Source organism: Agelaius tricolor, unplaced genomic scaffold (assembly GCF_023055355.1).
Source record: "Agelaius tricolor isolate 1412-34295 unplaced genomic scaffold, bAgeTri1.0.p SCAF_16, whole genome shotgun sequence".
Lineage (NCBI taxonomy): Eukaryota > Metazoa > Chordata > Aves > Passeriformes > Icteridae > Agelaius > Agelaius tricolor.
The window spans coordinates 7,294,808-7,317,740 of NW_027269276.1; the positions used below are offsets into that span (position 1 = coordinate 7,294,808).

The 22,933-nt window shown below is 46.9% G+C and overlaps 1 protein-coding gene across 2 annotated transcripts in view; it reads right to left on the reverse strand.

Annotated features, from left to right (window-relative positions):
- Positions 1-367: 367 nt before the first annotated feature.
- NTRK3 (neurotrophic receptor tyrosine kinase 3) overlaps positions 368-22,933 on the reverse strand; it is a 218,569-nt gene continuing 196,003 nt past the window's right edge. For both annotated transcript variants that reach the window (XM_071441298.1, XM_071441300.1), the window contains 2 exons: positions 17,533-17,691; positions 368-14,673 (listed from right to left, as the gene is read on the reverse strand). In XM_071441298.1, coding sequence (XP_071297399.1) covers positions 14,488-14,673; positions 17,533-17,691 — 345 coding nt within the window. In that variant the 3' untranslated portion in view covers positions 368-14,487. The remainder of the gene's footprint in view (positions 14,674-17,532; positions 17,692-22,933) is intronic.

Below are 22,933 nucleotides of genomic sequence, written 5' to 3' on the forward strand. Positions count from 1 at the left end.
GAGGGCTGGTTGATGTAATGGTGCAGAGATCCACCAAAAGGGGAGGAGGAGGATGGACTCCTGCTGTCTCTACCAGGATGAAGGGAGCTGGGATTGGTGCAGACTGCACCTGGAGATAGGTGGGAAGGATGAATCAGATCAGTACAGAGATCATCATTTACTGCAGGTGGGACAGCATTGTACCGACAGATTATTACCTTTTCTTAAAAACTCTTATTGGCCTGACCAGCAAATAAAATTCCTAAAACATCATGTGACAGTTTCTGTACTGTTGGGATATCTGAAAACTGCATCAATTTTAAGTGTCAGGCTTCTATGAATTAAAGCTGAATGCTAAACACAGAACAAAGAGGAGAGGAGGACCTGCTGGTGGTAGTTTTGTACTTTATTTGAGAAGAGAGAGCTACATAAACTATGTCAGGAGGGTACAGGTCTACACATAGTTTCATCAATCAATAAATGGAGTTGTTAACGTAACACTGAGGATATGATACCTTGAAGAAGACATAGACACATGACCAAGGAGTATTTACAGCTCTAACATACAATATATTTATACTTGAGAGAGAGATTCGTGTGCCTCTGTGCACACAGGTACCACTGTGCACACTCGGTGCACGCACGCGCACACGGAAATAGGTATAAAAGGCTTTAAAAAAAACCTTACATAGTTCAAGAAATGAGTCTGCCTGTCGTTTGCAGCAACTGACTGTTTTCAGGGTGGAGATGGTTTCAGTTGGGGGTGGTCTGGAGTGGAGGTTTCAGTTTGAAATCTCTGTTCTCCATCGGCTGAACCTGAAGCGGGTGTCGGGAGCGTGGAACGCTGGGGTGGGTGGTGACAGAGGATGGGTGAGGTGGATGAAAGGGAGGGCAGTGGAGTAATGGGAAAGAGGGGATGCACAGCCTCTGGGGCTGGGGTAGTAACATGGAGATGAAAAAAATGACCTTTGGTGATGCCATTAAATCATCCTTTATACTAAACATAAATTATTGACACAGTTTTAAAAAAATAATTTTCTGTTTCATTTCAAGGCTGGGGAGAGAGGAGGGGCCAAAGCAGGGCAGGAAGGAAGGGAAGGTCTGGGGAGGGTAAATACCTCAGCACTTTAACAGGTCCCTGGACCTCACTGCAAATTCTTAATTTAAAAACTCTTCATGTCAGTGTGACTAACGCTGTATCAGTCATCCCCTTCCAGGGTAGCTCGATGAACATGATGTGGCAGGTAAGGGACAAGCAGGGACCCTACCTTGGCCAAAACTCAGATCAGAGTTCCTCATCCTCTGAGTTGGAGCCAGTGGAGGTGGGGTGGGCAGGCAGAGATCACAGCTTTCTTGCTCTCACCAGATTCTCCCTGAAGGGATAACCTGGCTTGTTCCCAGCAGGAGAAAATGGTGAATTTTGCTTTGGAGAAGGGGAAACTGCAGTTTGGAGAAGGTTGAGAACCATCAATTCACTTGCAAAATGGCAAATAGGACTCAAAAGGTGCAAAAGAAGCCCCAGACTAAGCAAATGTGGATTGGTGCATAGTGTAAAAAAAGTATGCCAAAAAAATAGAAATCAATTCAACATATAGATCACCAGAGGGATTGTTCTCTGCTCGTGCAGTCTTTCCATGACATTAGCAGAGATTAAAATAAGCCGGTTTAAATAATAGTAACACAAATGCCATCAAAATGTCTTTGCTCTGAGCTGTAGCCACATCCCCCTCTCAGTAGCAGAGAGGTACTCTGGTACCTGCCAGAGTGAGCTCTGGAGCTGCACCTTCTGGGGCCAGGCCTGCCTGCACTGCTGAAGGGCACTTCAGCTGGGAGGAGGAGCAGTTGCCTGGAAATTAAGTCTACCCTTGCAGATTTCTGGAAGGTGCATGGGGGTTTTTTTGAAGACAGCACAAGAAATCAGAGTGGTTTTTCTGCCTAGGCCATCACGCTGCCACACAAACCCCTGATAGACAGAACTGCTTCAACACACAAACCTTAGAGAAATTACCAGAGGCAAAGAACCAGTGCAGCCCCTAAAAACCTTCCCAAGCACAGCCTGAAGACCCCAAGACAGCCTTCACCCAAGAAGGTTGTGTACCCTCAGTCTTTACCTGGGGAAAACTTGCCTCCTTGCCTGACTCAGAAGATTCAGAGGGAGTTGCAACACTCCTGGAAACCTAAATAAATGTTGATTTCTTGCCTGCCCAAAAATACTTCATTTCTCTTGAAATAACTTATGTAAAACAGCACTTCATTAAGACATGGTGGGGGAGGGGGAGGTAATTTAGTGTAGTTTTTTTTTTTCCTGCTTTAAGCCTATCTATGTAAAGCTCTCATGCAAAAAATTGCCTTCCAGTTTAGCTGAAAATTTAATGGACACTTCTGGGAAAAAAATAATAGAAAACTTAAAAAAAAGCCAATTCTCCTTCACACAAGGAATTAGCTGGCTGTGGGGGTTGAACGGGAGGATTGAGGGGAACTAAAACAATTTAGACTGTTAGTACTGAAACCAGAGCTGTCAGAGAGCAAAATGAATGCAGTTAAACTTATGGTGTTTGTTGGGTTTGAAGCAGAAATTGTGGGCCTGGAGGAAGCCCAGCAGAACTGAAGGTTTGGAGAAACCTTCAGGACCCACTCAGATGAGCACACATCATTCTGTAGGGACTCTTTCCTCACATCTATAGTTCTTCCCCAACCAGGGCTGTCCTCTGCTTCACCACAGGTCCTATCTGACTTTCACCACCATCTTGATCACTGACCCTTCACTGGCAATCAAGTCCTTGTCCACTTCCTTCTTCTCCCTGTGTCCCAGTAGGATTCTTTGATCCCTCATCTTAGCATCATTTGTTCTCCAAGCCCCTTATTAAATGATCTTTGCCATCCCCTGCAAGCTTATCCTTTCTGACTCCCAGACAGCCCTAAGCACCACAAGTCTGGCCTTAATCTCTCATTTTCAGTATTGTTACTTACAAGTTTTGAAGTCTTGTGTCTCAGACACTTCCAGTCCTCTCTGTCTCTGAGTGTCCATCCACATGTCCCATTGTAGTAACTTCCACTCACAGCTGGGGAGTGTGTGGGAGGTGGGATACAGAGGAAAGAGCTTCTAGAAAGCAGCATATGTTGAGTGGGGGGAATAGCCCAACTTTCTGGCCTACTTTTCTGGCTCTTCTTCTTCACACTAAATTTTTCAGGCATGTTAATGAGCCTGCATGCTCCTGCCCAACAGCTTCTCACCAGGATGGATAGGTCCAGGAGACATTCAACCCTAATTTGAGGGTATAGATTCCTTAGTGTGATCCAGGAATACCTGTGGAATGAATTCCCAAATATGCAGGTTGAGCAAGATGAGTGCTGAGACACTTCCCTTTTTTTACTCTGTGAAATAAGACTGCTTCTCCATTTGGGGCTCCGCCTGTTGGTGTCTCTGTGGCTCTTCATCTTTGTCTGACTCTTCAAGGCCAGGATGGACAGGGCTTTGTGCAACCTAGTTGGGTGGAAAATATGCCTGTCCATGGTAGGGGTGTTGAAACTAGGTGATTTTTAAGGTTTCTTCCTACCCAAACCATTCTATGATTCTGACAACCCTCTACTATTCAGTAATGTGGCTTCTTCTTTTTTTTTTTTTTTGGTGAACATAACTTCCAGTGGCCACAGTGTCATTTATATGTCCCTTACTTGCAATTTTCCAAGAGATTTGTCTGTTCGCCCTTTACCAACAGTAAATGCAATTGATGGCTGAAATCTCAATCACATGATGCTTCCAATAAAATAAGGATTCTGTTTCTAAAGGGCTACCAGCGTAATATCTCTCCATTTGTCAAACTGTCTCAATGGATGAGAAGATAAGAACCTTTCACAATCCAAATTAGAGATGGAGCCTTCACAGGTGGAACATGAGTGCAGGAAAAAGTGGGGCAGAGAGTTTAACTCTGAAGGAAAAAATGGTTCTCTCTTGCATCGGAATGATTGGCTTGTGCTTTAAACCATCCCTCCTCCATCACTGGAAAACAAGATCCCAGATAATGATTTCACACTGGAAAAAGACATGGGAGAAAGGAACGAAGGGTGGGACAGCAGTTCCCTGGGCAGTGTGGGCACGATTCCTTCAGAAGTGGTGCTGCTCCATGGAAGGCGGGGTTCCCGCTCCAGCGGCGGCCGGGCCGGTGCCGCTGTCCGCGGTGCTGATCCGCAGGGACGCCGCTCACGACGTCTGTCCGTCTGCTGAAATCTCCATCTTACCAAGAGATTGGGGACTGAACTATTGTAGGCTGTTTGTGAACACTACTTGAAGCAATTAAGGGTTGTAATTAAAAAAAAAAATCAAAGAAAGGGCAGACAGGGCAGACCAGGCACTTGCTACTGAGAGGTGCTGGGCTATAAAGCTGTTGTACAATCCAGCAGGATCTAGTCCCACTCATCCTCTCCCAAATCTGCCTCTTAATTTCAGTTTCCTGGAAGGCCATAAGCCAGGATTTGTTCTGTATTAGCAGGAGAAGGAGAAAAAGGAAATTAAAAGTGAGAGGAGGCTTGAGCTGCTCTTGTCCTGGTGGCCAATGTTCTTGGTTACCAGGGTGAGTATTCTGTGTCTTTTCTCATGTACAGCAGTGGATTTTCTTATACTGTCAACCAACCACTGTCTTTTCTGATGTAATGTTTGTTGATTTGGGTTTTTTTTCCTCTTGTAGCATTTCTCTCTCTCCTGCCGTTCTGTTCCTAACCTCTGTTCAGTGCCTCTCAGTACCTGCAGCCTTTACTGAGTTCAAAGTTGTGGGTCATCAACGCCTTCTACATTTAGCCTGGAGTTGCACAAGAAGGTTCAGTTTCACAGGAACAACAATTCAGTCTCTTGCTGATTTCTATTGTTTCAATCTAGCTACATAAGAATGAGGCTGGACTGGAGCAGGTCACAGCCGGAATCAATCCCAACCATCTCTCCAGCAATCAGAACAACCTGCTGGGAGCTGAGTAACAGCTGAATTCTTGGTGAGAGAAATTATAGGCATAAAAACAAAATCAAATATACTCGTGTGCTCATTCAACATTTCAAGGCATATTTATAGGTACTGCTGTATGGCATCTTAAATATCAGAGTTTAAAAGGAAACTGGATCACTGCTGTTGGGGAAAATAATTTTTCTGTTCTGTCACTTTCACTATCTGTGCCCCTGATGAAAAAGGGAGAGAAAGACACTGAATTACACACCCATTCAGCCCCTGTCATCACTTCTTTGGGCTGTTTGGATAGCCCTGGGAAGGATCTGTGAAGATAAGGAGATCTGAAGGTGATCTGACGGTCATTCCTCAGAACTGGAGTAGGAACAAGAGAGCTGGGCAGGAATCTGAAGCTCCAGAAAAGCTGGGGATCTCTTCCTGTATGAAACTGGCCATGGCCCAGTAGGTGAACAGATGACTTTTCAATCCAGGTCCTAGCTGAGTCCCTTCCTTAGACTGCTCCACTGTATTCTTCTCCTCCTGCACCCAAGTCTTGCTGTCACTGGGAGGAAAAGCTGAAATTTTACCACTGATCAAAATCTCTACACAGGGGAGATATTTCCACCTCATTTCTTCACTTTTCAACAAGACAGAATGCTTGAGAATTTCTTAGATTTTAGGAGGGAGAATATACTTTAAAAAAAAATTCCCAAGATCACTGAAAAATGGATCCACATTCATTATAGAGAGGTGAGGCAGAGAGCTACAGCCTCCAAGGCCTGTACTTGTAATGGTCTGTGAGAAACAGCACTGTGCAGCTAAGAGTATTTGTCTTGGGAACTGTATTCAGTGAACCTTGGGTGGGAACCAAGCTAAATCAGCAAACTTGCTGTTGGTCCAGGATCAGAATGAGCTAAAACTCCTCTATTGCATGCCTGAGACTCAATTACTGTGTAATCTCTGTGGCATAGACATCTAGGAACCTCTCTGGATAGCAGATGGCTGCTGAATGGTGAGAGCAGATGACAGATTCTGGGCAGTGCTAAAGCAGAAGACCTCAAATCCTGATTACAAAAGTCAGTTCTTGAGGTTAAATCAAGCCAGGCACCTGAGCAGGAGGGATTCATGCAGCATTGCACAAAGCCAACACACTACCAGACATGGGAGGGCTCTTGTCAAAAGCTCCACCTCCCCTCCTCTCCCCAACACACATTCACACATGCTGCCACATACAGGAAAAAATATCAAGGTTATGTGTTTCCTGAAATATGGTTGGCTGAATAAACACACTTACTGAGAACTCTTTGTAAAACAATAGCAGAATGAGTAACAGTGCATCGCTGCCATGGGAAATAAAAAGGAAAGTAACCCAACTGCAATTCAGCTAGAATCATTCCAAACCCCAAAGGCTGGCCTCTTTTTTTTTTTTTTTCTTTAATGTGTCTGACATTTTATGGCATCAATAATGCAAACAAAGAGGAAATCATATTTGCAGAACACTAATGCACGGATGTCTAAAGCGAAATACAATACTGATTACTTTTTAAATGAAGCCACCAGGTTTTGATGTGCTGTGGTGGTTAAATTGGTCCATCAAATTCCTTCCAAAGCAAATTCCAGCCCAAAGCAAGAGCTTGACCTTTTCTGTAACCTTGGGTAGCCTTTTCAGCTGTATTCTGATTGGAGGTAATAAATGTTAGTTTGAAGGAATCTTCCTGATGGGCCAAATTACAGAAATGTCGCAATTCCTCCTGAAGATGAGGAGAAACTGAAGATATGTCACCTCTTCACAGGCTGTTCAAAACCTTTGGCAAATAGAATGGTAAGGCTACTGTGAAGAGCTGTGGGTAAGAGGAGAGATGGGCTCTGAAAGAGATTTCTATTGGGATTTTGCCCTTAGGGCTAGTGGTTGATCTCTTCAGCACCTGATAGCTTTTCTCTTGCCTAGAACCTCCTGCAGATGACTGCAGAGCAACAACTGAGTAGGAAAATAGGTATATCAATAAGCAGGTGTGGCAAAAACACACAAAGAACCCTTCCCTTCCTTTTCCATATTTTTTTACATGCTAGTGCTTTTTTTCACAAAGTGAATCTCAGAGATGCATCTCAAGAACCACAGACAGGATTGTCTCTGCCAGCACAAAAGTGAAGAAGCAGTTGTGGTCCTGCCTGGGAAATCCCACTGTTCAATCTCCTCCTACAGCAAAAGACAGAAGGACTTGGGGTCAGGCCAATGCTTTCAACTTATCAGCAGGAGCATTCATTTCTGGAGCCAAAGGGCTTCTTTTGCAATGTCCTCTGACTTGCACCGAGTCAACTGTGTGAATTTCTTAAATTCACACAGTTTTGGTTTGGTAGGCAGCATTCACTGTGTGCCTGTGTGCTGGTGAGTAGGATTGGATGCCACCATCTCACATCAGCTGGGAGTTTGTCTGCCATTTAGATCACATCTGATCAGAGCTTTGTGTTTGGGGATTGTATGTCTTAGAATTAATCAGTGCAAGCAGCTAATTGCCTCTAGTTAACTAGTGCCTTTTAATTAGGACTGTACTGCTGGCTGGATACATGAAGGGAGCTGTTTGTCACTGGCAAAAATTTCAGCCTTGTGATGTAAACCTCTTTGGGGAATTAGAAGGAAAAAAAAAAATACGGGCTGGAGCTATTGTCACTTTAGCACAGCAGAAAATCAGTTTCAGCAGAACTGGCCTGGATGAGGTTGGAGTCACGCTTTGCTGGGGTCAAAAATGATAGCAGCTGCTCCCTAACCCTTCCTCCTGTGCAGAAGGGTGGGACACTGTGGGCTTCAGCTGGGATTTACAGGAGATACCCCACATGCATTACAATGAGCGTTGCTGTAAAATTCACTGCACAGAGGTTAATCTAGATGTCAACACTGCCTGACAGCAGTGAAATTACTCCAGGGCAGTGCTCCTTCTGAAGTCTTAATATAACAGTCAATTCCATCCTGCCTGCAGGAAATGAAAGTTTTCTGCTTTGTGTGCGGAATCATCCGGCGCCAATTTTCTCACTGTTTGAAGTCCAAACTGTTTGTGGTCTTGGGATTCACCTCACATTAAGACTTTCACTTCATTTAAAAACTCTGCTAGTCAAGTCCTGAGAACTGCAAGGACAGGAGCTGCACAGGGAGAAAAAGAAGAGGGCATGGAGGGAGAAATCTGATCTCACCTACCGCGTCGAAATCAAACTGCTTCACCAATCCTCTGAGCTCAGTAAAGGGAGGGAATGCAGAAACTCAGTTCTCTGAGTATCAAGCAGCAAAGACTGGAGAGGCTGGAAGCCAGCAGAGAGCAAGAGAAAACATGCAAGAAGACATTTGGACCGCCCAGAGCTATGATTTTCTTTAGAGGTATTTCAGCCCTTCCCTGCTGGGACCTTGTCCTAAGCTGCCAGTAGTTCAGCAGTTAAACTCCCCCTCAGAAGAACTGTTCCAGTTTTCAGCAGTGGGATCAGTCACTTGTGCTGGGAGGGAGGGCAGTTCCTGTGGAGGACTCCTGACAGTGTGGGGAAGCAATGGTTAGATTTGTGATGCCTCTTCCCCTTGCACAGATGCTAAAATTGTGGGACTAGCAGAAGGGAGGAGGAATCAATGGTCATTCCTTTAGTTTGAAAAGAGCTCTCGGATTGGGTCTGTGAGAAACCCAAGCCACCAACATGAAACCAACCTACCAGCTTACTTAACTGTTGGAGAAAGCTGGAATATTTTGTCCTTCCTTCTCTTCAGTCTCTTATCTCTTTCCTCAGTTCACTTTTTCAAAATTGCAAGCAATAGGACTCCTCTCAGGGAGCAGTTTCATGGCTCAGTGTTGCATTGGAAAGGAAAAAGAGGCACAGGAGAGTTGGAATGCTCCTCCATTCCTGCCAGAGCAGCAACTGACATCTCTGCCTGTGTCATTTATGACACTGCCAGCCAGAACAGATGTTTTGAAAACACCTGCTTTCTCCAGGCTTGAAACTCAATATCTGTACTTTCAAGGACAGCAGCAAAGGGAAAAGAATTTTTAGGATTTAGCAGCTATGTAAACATTAAATGGGTACTGTTGTAAGAGATGCCTTGGTGCGGGAGTGGAGAAGCTACCTTAGAGTTAAGCAAGTCTATCCACTCCTGAAAAGCAGTGCTGAGGGGGCAATTTTCTCTTCTTCTGCTTTTGGTACTCATTTGGACACACCACCATATGCCAAGGCTCCATGAGCCCACCATCCATCAGAAAGCCATTGAATGTAAATGGAGAACAAAATATTTGTGTTGCACCAAGACATGGCCGTGCCTCTGAGTCCCATAGCTCCTCCCAGAGAGGAGCCCTGTTGATGTCCAGAGCCTTCCAGCTATCAGAGGATCCACCAGAGCGTGGTATCACAGCCAGGATCTCCTTTATTCCCCTTGCTTATTCCCATCATTGCCTTACAACCAGACAACACACCTAGAGCTGTTACAAAAGCATTGGGTACAAGCCATGGCTGTAGTGCTTCAGCTGATTCCTGGCCAGATCAGGAAAGGATGTAAATACTCCACAGGGAGGGAGGAAATTAGAAAGATTTTTTAAAAAACTTTTTAGGATAGTATGCTGAACAGTTTTCACACAGACTGGCACACAAATGAATGCTGATCAAGTGTTCCAAACTACCTCTGGGTTTGGGGGCTTGTGGTGAACATGTCTGCATTCTTCAACCCATATCCTGAAGTAAGAAAACCTACACATTTGAGTTCTGGGAAATAAGAGCCTTTCACGTGAAAGGAAACAGCTCATATGATACTTCTGTCTGTGCCCCTGAAACAGCAGAACTTTTGAGACCCTCTTTTAGTTCCATTTTCTTACAGGAAAAAAAAAAGTCACAGGAAAGCACAAAGCCTAGTGATTTTGTTTCCCACCTGCATAATCGGTCCCTTGATTTTATTGGTTTCTGCCTCCTTTTTAAACCAGTATTTGCCCAGTTTCATAGCTAACTTTTCCTGGAGCTGCAGTGCATTGCTATTTTCTTTTGGTTTTGCTCGTATCCATTGTGCTACTTAAAATTCTACACCACACTCCCCAAATCTGTCTTGATTTCCCAACCCAAGATACTCAGTTGCCTTCTAAAACCAGCTTTTCCCTTTCCCTGCCTCTTTTATTCCTCCACACGTTTTCTCACCTTGTCCCACCCACTCCTTGGGACAAGCAAGCAGCTCAGAGCTAAGGTGTCTCTCAAGCAAAGAGAGGCATTCCTCTCAAAGGCATTCCACAGTTTCCACATTGGTCTGGGCAGCACAGTTCCCAGAGTCACCCAGCTGCAGCTCAACACCCTGCAGACCCAAGGATAGGCAGTTCAGACTTTTTCACCCCCCGAAAATCCATGCCCTGAGGGACATCTAAAAAGGCCAGATGGGCAAGGGAGACAGGATGGACTTTCAGTCTGGCAGATCTCTGCATATCTTCCCTTTGCTACATTTCAGCTTCTGTCTTGCAACCTGACAGACTAGGGTGGAAAGAAAAATAATGGCAGGAGAAAACAAACCAGGTCACTGATGAGACCCTGAGGCTGGAGCCACATTCACTGCCTGCAGTTTGCAGCCCTGGCACAAAATTTCCACCTGTACCATGCACCAAAATAGCACCTGCACTTCCAAGAAAGCATCACTTCGGTGACACCCTTGGGTGACTGAGTTGGTGCAAACAGTTTTAATTTTTAGGGAGCAGCATGGAGCTGGGACAGGGAAGACCCTATGGCCCCTTCTCAGCTGTGCTCAGACTGGTGTTCCTTCCAGCTCCCTTTCACAAGTCCCTTGAGAAAACTGCAGATGGAAGGGGCTGGGTGGTGGGAAGGTCTGCCTGGATGTGCTGGGAATCTGGCCTGGCTTGCCCCAGAGCTGGGTGAGACTTGTTCCCAGGCAGCAGAGATAGCTCTCTGCTCTGAGTAGATGCAGGGCATAGCAAAGTATCTCTCTGAGAAATAAAGAAGCATGAACTCATTTCTCTTTGACTCCAAACACTTAGATGTTGATACTGTGTGAGAATTTCCCCCAAAATCTGCTTTTCTTCTCCTCACACATAGCCCCATTGCAGAGCCCCTCTTCCTACAGGGAAGATCCCCAGTCCATGCTGATGGAAGCTTTCTTCTGCTCCAGGAAAGGTGGTTCTGGAAACGAGGTCTCAGGGTGTTCACCAGGAATGCAGCACAGCTGCTTTCCCTCTTCCCCTCCAAAACTGTCATGCCAAAAAGGGATGCAGCAGTTTCTATCATGTCTTTGAACACAAAGCAATCTTCTCCTTGCTCCCAACAAATCTCCATCCAACAATGACAGGCCAAGGGGGCCAGAGCAGCAACAGAGCAGATGTCACAGCACAGAAGTGCAGCTTATCCAGCTCTTCTGAGCAACAGTTCACAATTAACTCTGACAAAAGGACTTTTCTCCAAGGCAGTCCCTGCCCATGGTGGGGCTTAGAGCAAAGCAGCCAGAGCCTGAGCATCTCACCACCTTCTTCAGCCACTTGCCATCTTCTGGGGACACATAAACTCTCTTCAGAGGCCACCTAATCCTAAACAAGCAGCATCAAGGCTCAGTGTCACCCTTGGCTCCTGAGCTCACCTTGTCATTGTGCCAGTACAAAGAGGTGGTGAAGGGGACGAGGTGGTGGTGCTGGGGAGAGGGGAAGGAGGAAAGAAGTGAGGAGGGGAGGATGTAGCTGCTGTGAGGAGGGAATCTCATCAGCTGGGAACCAGTGTCTGTAGGTGACTTTGTAGTGTAAAAGCCAAAAAAGAAATGACAGCGTGGGAGTGAGAGAGAGGGGTGGACATAACTGTGGCCTTGCACAACCAGGCACACTGCCTGGGAGCCACCAGAGCAAGCAAACACTTGGGGTAAGAGACAGGCTGCTCCAGGAAAGGGTTTTCTTCTGGAGATGCTGGACAATTAGTAGCCATGCTCGTTCTCTCCCTATGCTGAATCTCCAACCCTTTCAGCCAAGCAGACTGCACAAAAAAGGAACCAGGCTGGGGCCAGCAACCTTTTAACCAATCTTTTCCCCTTTCAAAGCTGGACCTAAATAGACAGGATACCATCTTCCAAAAGAGCAAGGCCCTGCTATGGAGAGGCAGCATGGTACAGTGTTCCTGTGTGTGGACTCCTGGTGCTGGCCCACAGCCTTTCCATGACCATGCCATCACTGGTGATGCTGTGAGCACCTGGTGCCTGTTCAGTGGCAGTCTGTCCAGGTCCCACGGGCACGAGTCTGTCCCACTAGCCCAGATCTCTCTAACAGACAGAGGAAGGTTGTGTCCTCACTCCCACGTGGCTACTGCCACCCACCATCTCCCACCCCAGGCTCTCACTGCTCATTACACAGACACAGAATAAACCTACAGCTGCTGTTGCCACCACAATCCTCCTTTAGCAGTGTCTCCTGCCTCTATCTGAAACCATCAGACAGGCCATGCCACTGCCATGAGTGAGAGATATTGATTGTCAGGAGACGTGGGGAATGGGGAGAGGATGCAAGATCTTCCCTTTCAGTGCAAGCCATAGCAAGCCACCTAGCTCCCCTTGCATCCTGGACATGAATATTACTCTGACCAGGGGGAAGAAACCAAGATCTCTTCTCTGTCCCCTCTTCCCCCATCTGCATTGCCTTCCACAAGTGCCACATCCGAGCAGGCTATTTTTGTGCTGGCAGTTGTTGCCTTCTCAAAATCGCCTTGACAATGCCTGTGCCGCCCGTTCCCTGCCTCCTGAGAGCAGCTGCCAAGCTGAGGTTCCCCCTCATCCTCCATTACCCATATGAAAAAAAGGCCCAGAAAGGTTTTGTATTCTCAGCCCAGTCCGGACAGGCAGGATCCAGCATCTGACTGAGTATTTCCCCAGGCCAGGATTATTTTCTGCTCCGGGGAGATCAGGCACACTGAGGATGCTGCTGTCTCTCCCTGGCTGTCCCCAGCACGCCCTGCTGCTGCCTGTCAGGCCTTTCTCCTCATTGAGATGCAAGGCTGGCCGCTGCGGCCATCCGCTGAGCCGTCTGCTCCTGGAGGCACCTTCCCCTCCTTCCCCCCTCCTCCCGGGGCTGCCTGTGGAGCTATTCTTCAGCCTCTGCATTTCACAACAGCTCAAAGGCAGATGCATCAATCCTTTCAGGGGATGGGGACGTGAGGAGAATGGCAAGGGAGCTGCAGGCAGGTGTTGGTAGGTTCCCAGCCATCTCACGAGCCTGGTCCCCCTCCCTGTCCCCCGCTGGCTTGTGCCTGAGGCTTGGGCTGAGGCATGGGGCAAGAATGGGGAAGGGGAGAGGATGAGGGAGGGAAGAGCACTGGGATATGCTGACCCCACAGAATGCCCAGCAGGGTTGCAGGCCTGTTCCCAGCTGTCTGCACCCTGTAGCCTTTCCTCCATGAGGAGAGCAAGGATCCAACCCTGCTCACTGAAAGTTTACACCGGGGGCCAATTTGGCCCTGCTGCAGACAGCTGAGGGCAGGGGAACAACCCCATGGCCACTAACCAACCCCATGGCCACTGACAGCCATAAGGGCAGGGAGGAGTGGGGCTGTTCCTCCAAAGTGATGCCCTGGGTGAGCAGCACTCCTGTCTCACACACTGGAGTGGGATGATTCAGGACCAGGTCCCCAGGACCCCCCCCTCAAGTCCCAGGCACAGCTGCTTTGGCCCTGCTGCTCTCCCAGCACTGGCAGAGGGCTGGGGCAGAGGAGGGCTGGGGCAGGAGCCTGCAGCCTGCAGGAGGGTGGCTGCTCCCCCATGTGTGTTTTACCCAGTGTGTTTTACCCGTAGGTGCCACAATCCTTTGACTGTGTGTTCAAAAGCCTAGAGCCTATACATTTAAGAATCGGCAAATTAGAAAAATTGTCCTGAAATGTTGGAGGGAGGAAAAAGGCAGGAAGGCAGAAAGGGATGAGGAGGGACTAAGAGGAAGGGGGTGGTAAAAGAGAGTTCATCCAGGGGCACTGCCCTGGCTTTGTGCCCATCACCTGCGGGCTGGCAAGGAGGGAGGGAGGCAAGGACGAAAAGGGAGGACTGATTTCACACATTCAGTGCATATCATACAACCAGGGCAAGGCTTTCTTCCTGCAGCTCCTACCCAGGATGGCATTGCTGCCATAGCCAGTCTAGAGCCCTGCCCAGCTGCCCGAACCATACTCACAGCAGGGTTACATTTCACTGCTTGGTTGCTCGGGGGAAAGATACCTTCTCCTTTCTTTCTCTCTTTTTTTTTTTCTTTTTAATTATATATATATTTTTAAGTACTTTTTCTCCCTTTTTTTGTTTCTTTTTTTTTTTATATATAGTCTCACAATTTTCTGTAACAGCAGCTTCTTTCTGTATTGGTGTGGAAGTTATATAGAGAGAGATATCTATAAATATATATAAGCCAAACTGCTTTACAGGTTGTTGTTCTGTGGGTTTTTTGTTGGTTTGCTTTTTGTTTTGCTTCTTTTTGTTTTCAGTGTTGTATGTGTAGCAGGCACTTGAGTTTATATGAAGATGTTTGCTTGGGAGCTGAGGGGAAAAGGGTTTGGGAGGGGGAGAGGGAAGGAAGGATGGGAGGGAGGAGCAGGGACTTCCAACAGGTGGCCACTGCTAGCCAAGGATGTCCAGGTAGATTGGTGTGGCCTTGCCCAGAGCATGGAGGATCTTGTAGATCTCCTTGATGTTGAGCCTTTGCTGAGGTTCCCTCTGCCAGCAGCCCAACATGATGTCATAAACCTCCTTGGGGCAGACTCGGGGCCTCTCCAAAACTCGGCCTTGGGTAATGCACTCAATGACCTGAAAGAAAGAAAGAAATAAAAGAAACATTGAATACCAGCTGGGCAGTTTATGGAGGGTGTCCTGTGCCTGATACTGCTTGGCTGATGTGACACCATTTAGTCAAGGGGAGCACTGAGAAGCCAAATCTCGGATCTGCACATCCTCAATGATCACCTGTTTGTGGCTAATGATGATTTTACCATGAAAAGTTTGCCTCCAGCTGCGGCTTTTCAGATCTCAAAAACCTTCCCTGTTTGACACTACCTACCTCAATGCACTCTCCAAAGAGGAGGTCACAAGTAAATGAAATAGGTTTTAATTTTTGATGTGAGTTTTTCCTGCTAAATGAAGAAGGAAAAAAGTCTTAAAGTCCCCACAGTACAGCAATATTTTGCACAGCTGAAATGATATTTTTCTTGTCTGAAAACCAAGAGTCCATTCCATTGCAAAGCCCGGGAGAGGTTTATGAGGAAGAGTTCAGAGCATCTTTTCCTACATACTTTCCCTCTTTCTGACACAGAAAAGCAACTAAAAGAATGAAATTTCATGTCAAATCACATCTGTGAAGGAGAAAAAAAATTTACAGTGCTATCACTCTGTTCTGGGTCAGATTGGTGCTGCTAATGAGAAAAATGTGAGGTCCTGGATAACAGTAAAGTCTCTTCGGAGGGATGCCATTGGAAAGGACTCCCCTAAGAGTCTCTTTGTGTATTGTTTACTGGAGGAATGAATGAAAAGGAGAGGGAAATATGAGTTTCCAGAGAGCTGCTATTACTGCCTGGCCTCCTCGGTTGGGGCTGATGAGTCCCAGCATTGCAGTGTGTGAGCAGCCTGCCACGCTCTGCAGATAAACACCAGTCCCAGGCAGCGTGTGGAGGGAAGCCACCCAGCAAGAGGTGTTTGGAGTTTATCATTTATGAATAGTAATGGTCCCACCACGCAGCTCAAGGGATACTTATCACTGTGCTGTTTGCATATAAATACAGAGGGCAGAGATTAGGACCAGCTGAAAGCAAGGAGAGCAAGGCACAGCATGAAGAGAAGCCTGCATTGCCACAGAGCTGCTGGATGCTCACAGTGGGGAGGAGGGGGTGAGTTCTGGTTCCTGCCAAGACATGCTGGACGTGCACAGGAGCCCTGTTCTGGGCTCTGTCTCTCCAGGGCAAAGGAAAGGCACAGAGAGAAGTTAATGGACTGGCTGAGTGGTGCCCTGCCTCCTTCCTCTGCTCATATAGGGTTTCTCCCAGCCTTGGAACAACCTGCTGAAAATGCTGTGGGGGTATGAGGCCATGCAGGTGGCACAGGAGGGAGTGGGCATCCCAGCCTTGTCGATGCCAGCACCCAGCAGGGAGGATGCTCAGCCAGCCTGGTGCTTGCTCCTGGTCCAGTCCTGGCTGACAGGAGCTTGGCATTGACCTGTCCCTCCATGGGCTCTGCCTCTCCATGGGGCTCTGGCACTGCATCAGGGATTTGCTCTGATGCCACAGCATCCAGGAGCTGGTGGAGGTGTCAGTCCTCTGCAGCTACACAGGCTCTGCCCATCCCTTCACAAACTGTGAAAAATAAGACTGATGGGAGCTAACGTGGCTCCCTTCCACAGGAGTATTCCACCAGGATAATGTGGTCAGCAGGCAGAAAGAAGTGGATACACCAAGAGGTAAGGGAGGGATCATATTTTATCCCAGGGATGGTAGAAAACCTATACACTCTCAAGATTAAGGGTGGTTGTTTTCAGCCCTACTGGCCTGCAAAGGAAACTGAGGCAGAATGAACGGGCAAAGCTGAGCTGTCACACTCCAGCGTGCCTGCTGCCCGTGTTCAAGCTCCATGTGCTCATTTGTGTGTGTTTGTATTTGCCCTCACAGGGAAATGCAAGAGCAGCTCATTAAATAGCGTGACAAATAACTTGTGTCGCTGTCGATTCCGTTGTTTGTGCCTCTAAAATGTTTGCGTGTGCTGCTTTGGGATGTACAGTCAGGCCCCATTGAGCACACCAATGGGCAAGCATTAGAGCTGTAAAGCAACACCTTGGATTTGCCATCTCTGCAACTCACTTAATTAAGGGATCTGTATCCAGAAAGCAGAAAATGCACATTTTTCATTACAAAAGGTGAAATTTCTGAAATCCATTAGATACACAGTAGGATAAAAATGTTCAAGGTTCCCACACACTGCTATGTCAAAGCATCTTTTTCCTCTTCTATAATACCTCCTGCTATTCCAAGCAAAAATTTTCCAATGCATTTCTGCTGATGTGCCTCAAACCTCAGCAGTGACACCCTGTTAATCCCAGTTAGCCTTCCCTCAACATTTTTACAGGGCAGCCCTGTCCTGGTGGGCTGCAACTTTTGCTGGTCAAAGAAATAACAAGGGCAGACAACCTCCATGGGTTCCACCCTCAGTGAACTGGGGCAAACCATATTATAGATATCCCAAAGGCAAAAACCCCAAGGAAACGTGCCACACGAGATACATCAAGCTTAAAACAATTTCTCACAAAGTGGAGCTTGCAGTGAGCTTTGGCTGCAAAAGGAGAAACCAGGGAAATTCAAGGCATGACTTAGATCCCAGCAGTAATCTGGGTATCCCCGGTTCTGGCAGCACCCCAAGAGTTTATAAGATATGAAAGATACGTCAGGAACTTAGCAGCAAGGGGCTGAGGATTAGCCAGCACGTGGCTTTGGCAGAGCTCTTTGATTCCTGCAGGCCTCAGTTTTTCCCAGCTCTTAAACTGAGAAAATGACACTTTTCCTATGGCTTCACCGTGGGAGTTCCAAGGAGGGGACCATCCATGTACAAATTTCATTGCAAACCACCTGGAAAGGAGAGACAGCAAAAAATGCAGTTTTCAGCTGAGGTGTCTCAGCACTGTTGTACCTCTGTGTTTGAGAGCTGGAACCAGGGCTGCTTCCCATACGTGAAAATCTCCCAGAGGATCACCCCGAAGCTCCAGACATCGCTCTCTGTGGTGAATTTCCTGTACATGATGCTCTCAGGAGGCATCCAGCGGATAGGCAGCATGGTGTGTCCTCCAACCTGGGGGAGGACAAAGGCACAGCTAAATCTCAGTGGTGACAGTCCTGAGGGAGGGGTCATACAATTAGAGCATTGAGTCAAGCTCCTGGCCCTGTGCAGGACACCCCAATAATCACAGAAATGTTCCTGAGAGCATTGTCGAAATGCTACTTGAAAGTGAGTACTTCCCTGTGGAGCCTGTTCCGGTGCCTGAGCACCCCTTGTCATGTCAGCTGTGACATGCTGTGCACAAAACCAGGGCCTCCCTGTGAACTACAGCACCAAGGAACTGTTCCAAAAGGCTGGGCTGGCTCTTGTCCCCCCCACCACTCATGGCTTTACCCAGCAATCCCACCTGGTTAACATGATGCACAGGGAGTGAAATGTACCAAGATGAATTACATCCTCTCCACCCAAAATGGGCTGGTAAGGCAATCAAATGCCAAATGCCAAGAACATACTCCAGCCCCACAGTCTGGTGAACCTGGACACAGAGCAAGAATGCTCAGCAAAGCATTTCAGGGCCTCAGCACTCTAAGGCATCCACCAGAGATACAGCATGAGGGCTGTCCCTCTTCAGAAAGGTTCTCTAAAAGCATCTGTACATCACCTAATTGCATGAAAGGTTTTATGCTCACAAAACTCTGCTACAGGCCTTTTCAGAGACTGCTTTCCATATGTAAATAACTGCAGGACCACCCTGCAAAATGTGGTCTGTAGGTACAGAACAGGCTCTTACAGGCAGGGATATGCCCATCAATTAATGGAGGAAGGAAAGCCAACCCCTTTGGAGAGTTTGGAGCTGGGTGTATAAAATTGGGGTATGTCAAGCCAGGGAATGGCAGTTCCTCAGGTAAGAGTCAGCCCTCCTGTGAGGCACATGAATCCAGCAGGCACACAGGAGGCTTGCAGGATACATGCAAACAGTTCCAAAATGGATGGGTTTACCTTCAGATTCACTAGAGATTCCTAAATAAGTTTCTCTGAGCAGGACAAGTTTTTCTCTGGGCTGTCTTTCTGCACAAGAAGCTCCATCTGTGGGAAAACAGCTAATTGCTATGACCAACCAGTGCTGGAAGCAGCAGGGCTGCAAATCCCCACACTTTTTTCTGCTGAGGGTAAAGTGTCCGAGGCTTTAGCAGTGATGACAAAAGTGCTTTTGTGGAGCTGCTTGGAAGATACTTGTCTCATTAGGGACACCAAAAAAGCAATGCTAATAACTTTGTAGCACTGCAGCTGAATCAAACAGGCAGAAATCTTTCTGGTCCTACGAAGGATGAGGGGAGACAGTGTCTGCTGTCTAGGATTCCAGCATATGTGTGCCAATTCCAAGTAATGAGATTGTTGTGCTCGCTCGGATGAAAACATTTCTTCTACAAACAAAAGCTCTCCTCTGAGCTGCCGGTTTTTCCACAGGTTTCTTTGACTGATTGAAGCAGAGCTGGTGTGGGGAAGGGTCAGTACAGGGACATTGCAGTGCTTGGAAGCAAGAGGGAGGTGTGTTGGAATGGGGTGTGAAAGGGGTAGGATGCTCCACTGGCTTTCTGCATGGAGTGGTTCAGATTTCTCTTGGAAGAATTTAGACTCAGGTTTGAAGGGCTGTACTCAGAGGGCTGCAAACCAGCCCTTTCCCTTACTCTGAAACAGACCCTCCCTCAAAAAAAAGAGGATTTTTAAAAGTCTCAGGAAGATCTTTCTTTCCTAAGTGCAGATGCTTGAGGATAAAAAGATCATTGCAGCTCCACACCTCCTGTTTTGAGGTGGCTTGGCTGGTGTGTTCTCAGCTTGCTGCTCTGAACTCCCAAGAATGTTCTTCTGTAATGGAAATGGAAATATGTTTTTCTTTGCTTGTTCCTTCAAAACCCTGGCTGCAAATTTAGTTCTTTTCTACATTCCCAGCTTTTACAGGTTGCTTCCCCTTCTTGCAAAGGGCTCTGAGGAAATGTAATGAGCAGAACAGGACATACACCAAACTTGATTGTTGCAAAAACTGTTTTGTGCTAATGCTTATTTTATTCTCCTTTAAGTAGCACTAACTCTTCAGTTTTCCAGCAATCTCAAAATGATTACTTGCTGAAAAGCTCTCTATGTTTGCAATATCCTGAATCTTGCAAGATCATTTGTGATTACAGGCAGTACAACACACTGAGCACAGTCAACTCCCTTTTGAAGAGATCTCAGAGCAGCTCAGAATGTGTGAACCAGGCCCTCAGCTTACACACAGTATCACAGCAGCACTTCTCAAAAGGGAGGATCCTGATTTACACCACTCAAGGATCTGGCCCTGGAAACAGAGCAGAGAAGCCAGTAGTGCCATCTCTAAGCACTAAAATAAAGCTAAAATGAAGTCAAGGGCTTTGGTCACCTCTAGACACACTCTGGTGACGACCTGCCAGCAAAATGACATACAGAGCCAAGAGCTGTCCCAAGGATGTGACTACACAATCTTGGCTTAGCTCATAGGTTGAAGTTCAGGAACAGCCAAAGCATTCCTCCCAGCCATGTGAGACACAGCTTTTACTACAAATTAATCTAGTAACAATTAATAATCAAATTAATTTGGGAACGAAAATTCAAACAAGCAATGCCCAGAAATTTGTGGGTCCCAAAACCCGGCCCAGCTATGCTCAGAGATGAGGTGTTCCTTGCAGAGGCATCCTTTGCATCTCAAACAGGGTGCCACATTTTTGAGAGCAAAGATTAAGCCTTGCACTTACCAGCCATAAGCAGAACAGGCATCAATTAAACTCTACCATAAACCCACTCCAATGTCTAACCCAGCACATAAGACTGGCTATTACTCTTTAAAGGATTGCCTTTGACTATCCCTTACTGCTTCCCTTGCAAACTGATTAGGATTAAAATTCCCATTTCACAGATGAGAAAACAGATGCAGGAAGGGCAGGGGAAGGCCCTGCTCTGAAGCTGTGCAGAAAATGAACACCAAGTCCTCCTGGCCTGCAGTCAGCCATACCCTGTTATTTGATGATGTAGCAAAATGATTTAGAGCTGAGCACAGAGGGATTGTGCCAGTGATGCCACAGGAAGCAGAGTGTGTCCAGGGTGACAGAAATCCTTTGCACAACATGTAGTGATTGTGAGCTCTGTTCTGCCACTGTAGACTGGCACGTGATTCCCACAGCTACACACTTGTTTTACAGGACCAGCCATTGCCAGGAGCATAAAACCAAAATGATGCTATTAAATCAGGCTGAAAAAATGGGTGCTGTTTTCTTCTTTTGCAAAGCCTGCTTACAAGGCATAGCCTTGGCTTTGGCAAGAATCATTACCATGCCTTTAGGGAGAAGGTGAAAGTTTATTTCAGCCTCTGCTTGCTCAGAGCTGGGTCTAGCAGGCTTCAGAAATAAGTGATCATGCAGAACTGGTGTTTGTTAAGAGGTGCTACTTCTGGGACTTCTCTGAAACAGCCATGTCCTCTTCCCACACCATCTTCTCCATTTGGGAGCTAGGGCAAGGAGAGCCCTGTTTACAGGGAGCCTCCCCTTCCCCAAGGGTAAAATGTCCTGAAACAGTGGCATTACAACATCTCCCCTGGAGACACTCCATAGCTTGGAAGAGGGCTCTGCTTGCAAGCAAATAAGACAAGTAAATCCTCTTCTGCTCCTCTCTTTAAATCCTATGATGCTGCCAAGCTTGCCCTTTTGCCTTGTTATTTTAATGCTTCACAGATCTGCAGACTGGCCTCTTTATCCCATTGCCATGGCTGTCTAGCTTTGTTTGACATTTTTAGCTAACTTTCTCTCCCTAGATCAACTCCCCATGCCCACACTGACACGCTATTCCCACTGCTCTGCTCTTTCTCTTCACAGTGCTATCCTGGTAATAAATAGAGCAATCAGTGCACATCCTCTGAGCAGCCAAAGTTTTCTTCCTCTCCATTTCAAGATCACAGTATCACCTACTTGATTCCATCCCTTTCCAGTGGATGCTCCCAGGGTCATGACCTGGTCCACAGCTCTGTGTTTCTGATACTCCAGGGCACCTGGCCCCTGCTCTGAAGCCTCATTACACATCCAAAACCTTGGACTTGCAAGATATCCAGCCCCTCCCTCTGAGCAGCTTATTGCTGGATTAGGTATGAACCTCAGGGAGCTGGGGGAGGTTCATGAAAGGCCAGCATTAATGGCCATTAGGGAGAGAGATAATTACTTAATGCTGGTACAGCACTTTGAGGATGTAAAGCTATATAAGTGCTATGTACATGTAGTATTATAAGGCTTGAGGTTTGTCTGCTACCAAGGAAAGCTGGTGTCTGGGGGGAAAAGTTCTCCTTGTCCCAGCTTCCTGAATGACATCCAGCTGATTAGGAAAGGAAAAGATGACATGTTATCCCCTGGTGAGTCTGGCAGTACAGCAGCAGGTAGTGGAGCAGCAGTGTTCAGCAAAGACTGTGCAATAAATCCACAGTTTGGGCCACCAGCAGAGATAACCTGGAAATCAAAACCAGAGTAGGGCTGAAAAACCCTCATGCAAATTTAGGACTGGTGGGAATACAGATACTAGCACATTAAAGGCAGCTTTTGGTGGGAAACACTGTTTTCCCCCTTCCCAGCTCACATATCAGGGCTGTAGTCGAAAGCAGCATTCAAAGGGGAACTACTGAGCCATCTTTTCTACACCCACAGCTGGAAGGCACCTCCATGGATCTCAGCTCAGAACGGGATTTGTCTCCTGCATGTTCTTAGCCTGTATCTTGTTTTTGTTTTTGTGCAGTTTCCTTTGCAACGTTGAAATAAAAACCAAACCAACCAAAGAAAGAAAGAAAAAAAGAAACAACAACAACAACAAAAAAAAAAACCCAGTGCTTCTGTTTTCCTTGGTCATTTGACATTTGCTTTCCAAGGTCATTTGACACATTTCCTCCTGCTCCTGGCACGCTTGATGGAGGCTCTGCTCCTGCCTTGGGAAGATCACAAGAACCACTGTAGATGTCTTTGCATCGTGCAGCATTATTTGAACTTCCCATTTTTGTGCAGGAAGCAGAGACATTTGAGCTTGTACAGAATCACATAGCAGTAGTGGAGACCTTGGCACCATTCCTCTCCAGGAAATTCCACTCAACCTAGTGATAGGACACACATTCCCTGATTGCCATCTCTGTTCCTGCTGCTGTAGGAAGGGGTGACCTGGGATCTTCTTTCCCTGCAGGCCTGGATGCCATCCCAGCCTGGACCACACTAAATCTTATGTCCTTTAGAGCTCAACTGAAGGAGCTGGGTGATGCAGCTCTGAGCCTTCCCCA